The sequence below is a fragment of the Jatropha curcas genome, chromosome 11, assembly GCF_041381405.1.
Source record: "Jatropha curcas cultivar XTBG-Jc1 chromosome 11, XTBG_Jcur_1.0, whole genome shotgun sequence".
Classification (NCBI taxonomy): Eukaryota; Viridiplantae; Streptophyta; class Magnoliopsida; order Malpighiales; family Euphorbiaceae; genus Jatropha; species Jatropha curcas.
This window is the reverse complement of record NC_143161.1, coordinates 6,960,909-6,962,304: the sequence shown is the minus strand read 5'-3', so window position 1 is coordinate 6,962,304 and position 1,396 is coordinate 6,960,909. Positions and strand designations below refer to the sequence as shown.

Here is a 1,396-nt window from a genome sequence, read left to right as displayed (position 1 = left end):
TAAAGAGTAAAATGCTTCTAACGTGAATCACTTATTAATTATTGTCTCTCAATTTTAATTTACTAGGAAAATTTATTTCGTAAGCATAATAATATCACTTTTCCACATCACAGTCACTCTTTTTTTTTTTTTGATTATTTATTTTACGTGTAATTTTTAGAGGATAGAAGCTAAAAATGGTCTTCCTGAACATAGATAAAGTCGATCCATCCCAAAACGGCAAGGCGTCTAGACCTATATTATCACACTTAAAAAAAATAATACTTAATTAATAAAAAACATGTGCCGGTGATTGTGCCCCGACTTGCATGTCATCATTCCCCAGAAAATAAAAATGCTCGAAGGGCAAAATCGGAACACAACCAAAAAATATTTAACGCGGGAAAAAGAGCCGTTGCTAACAAAAACATTGAAAGTTTTGGCGCCAAAAATTCCATTTCACTCGTTTTTCGGCTGCCCGTAAGAATCCCGGGCAGCCGCCCCTTCTTACCCTCTTTGCTTTTTGGCCCAAAATCAAATATATATATAAATATATATAAATGGCTCTCTTTTCTCTGTCTCTCATTCTCTCTTTCTTACATAATTTTCCCTCAAAATCTCCCCTTTTCAAAGCTTCCCATTTCTCTCTCTCATTTTGCCTCCCTCACCAAAAATTTAGTATCCAAAGACCCTTTTCTCTTATTCCTTCCCTCATTTATTTTTCTTGATTTTGTTCTGATTCTTGAATCAAATCCCTTCTTTTCTTCTATTCTTGTTTCCTCTGTTTCGTGTTCTTGTTCTTGCTCTGTTTTCGCTTCATTTCTTGAAAGTCTCCCTCTTTTTCCGTCTTCTTTCGATTAAAAATGGGGTTTTCCAAGAAAGCGCAAGTAGATTCAAGTTTAGACAGCGAAGGGAAGAAATGGGTAATTGCTGGAATTGCTATTAGGACTTCACTGAAGCCGATAAACACGAAACCAAGAGGCAAAGATATTGGCGAAGCAGAAGATGAAGAAGAAGAGTGTTCTACTACTCCAACAGCAAAAGAGGCAAGAATACCGGAGAGATTGCCTTGCCCACCAGCACCAAGAAAACGGCGGCCGGTTTCGAGGTGTAACTATAATAATAGTGTTAGGGAGTTCTTTAACCCCCCTGATTTGGAATCAGTGTTTAAATGCTATGTTGAGAAAGCTAACTAATAACTCTAGCTAGTTTGAGTTCAATTTAGAATTTAGAGATTTTGTAGTGTTTTATCTATTTATTATCCTTATTATTATTATTTTCTAAGTTTTTTTTTTTTTTTAATGTTTTTGGTAGTTATTAGGAGCTGAAGTTGTACAAAGATATGATATTTTATGAAATGACTAGTGTAGTTTGGTTTAGCCTTTCTTAGTTAATGGAGAAGTTTCTTGCTTTAGAA

The 1,396-nt window shown here is 35.0% G+C and overlaps 1 protein-coding gene across 1 annotated transcript; it reads left to right on the top strand.

Moving 5' to 3' along the window:
• Nucleotides 1-547: 547 nt before the first annotated feature.
• On the top strand, nt 548-1,396 carry LOC105633985 (cyclin-dependent kinase inhibitor SMR3-like protein). Its single transcript, XM_012216712.4, has one exon. The coding sequence runs from the start codon at nt 843-845 to the stop codon at nt 1,173-1,175; it is 333 nt and encodes a 110-aa protein (XP_012072102.1). The 5' UTR covers nt 548-842; the 3' UTR covers nt 1,176-1,396.

Coding starts and splice junctions, on each gene's coding strand:
- LOC105633985 (XM_012216712.4), top strand. CDS start 843: ATGGGGTTTTCCAAGAAAGCGCAAGTAGATTCAAGTTTAGACAGCGAA.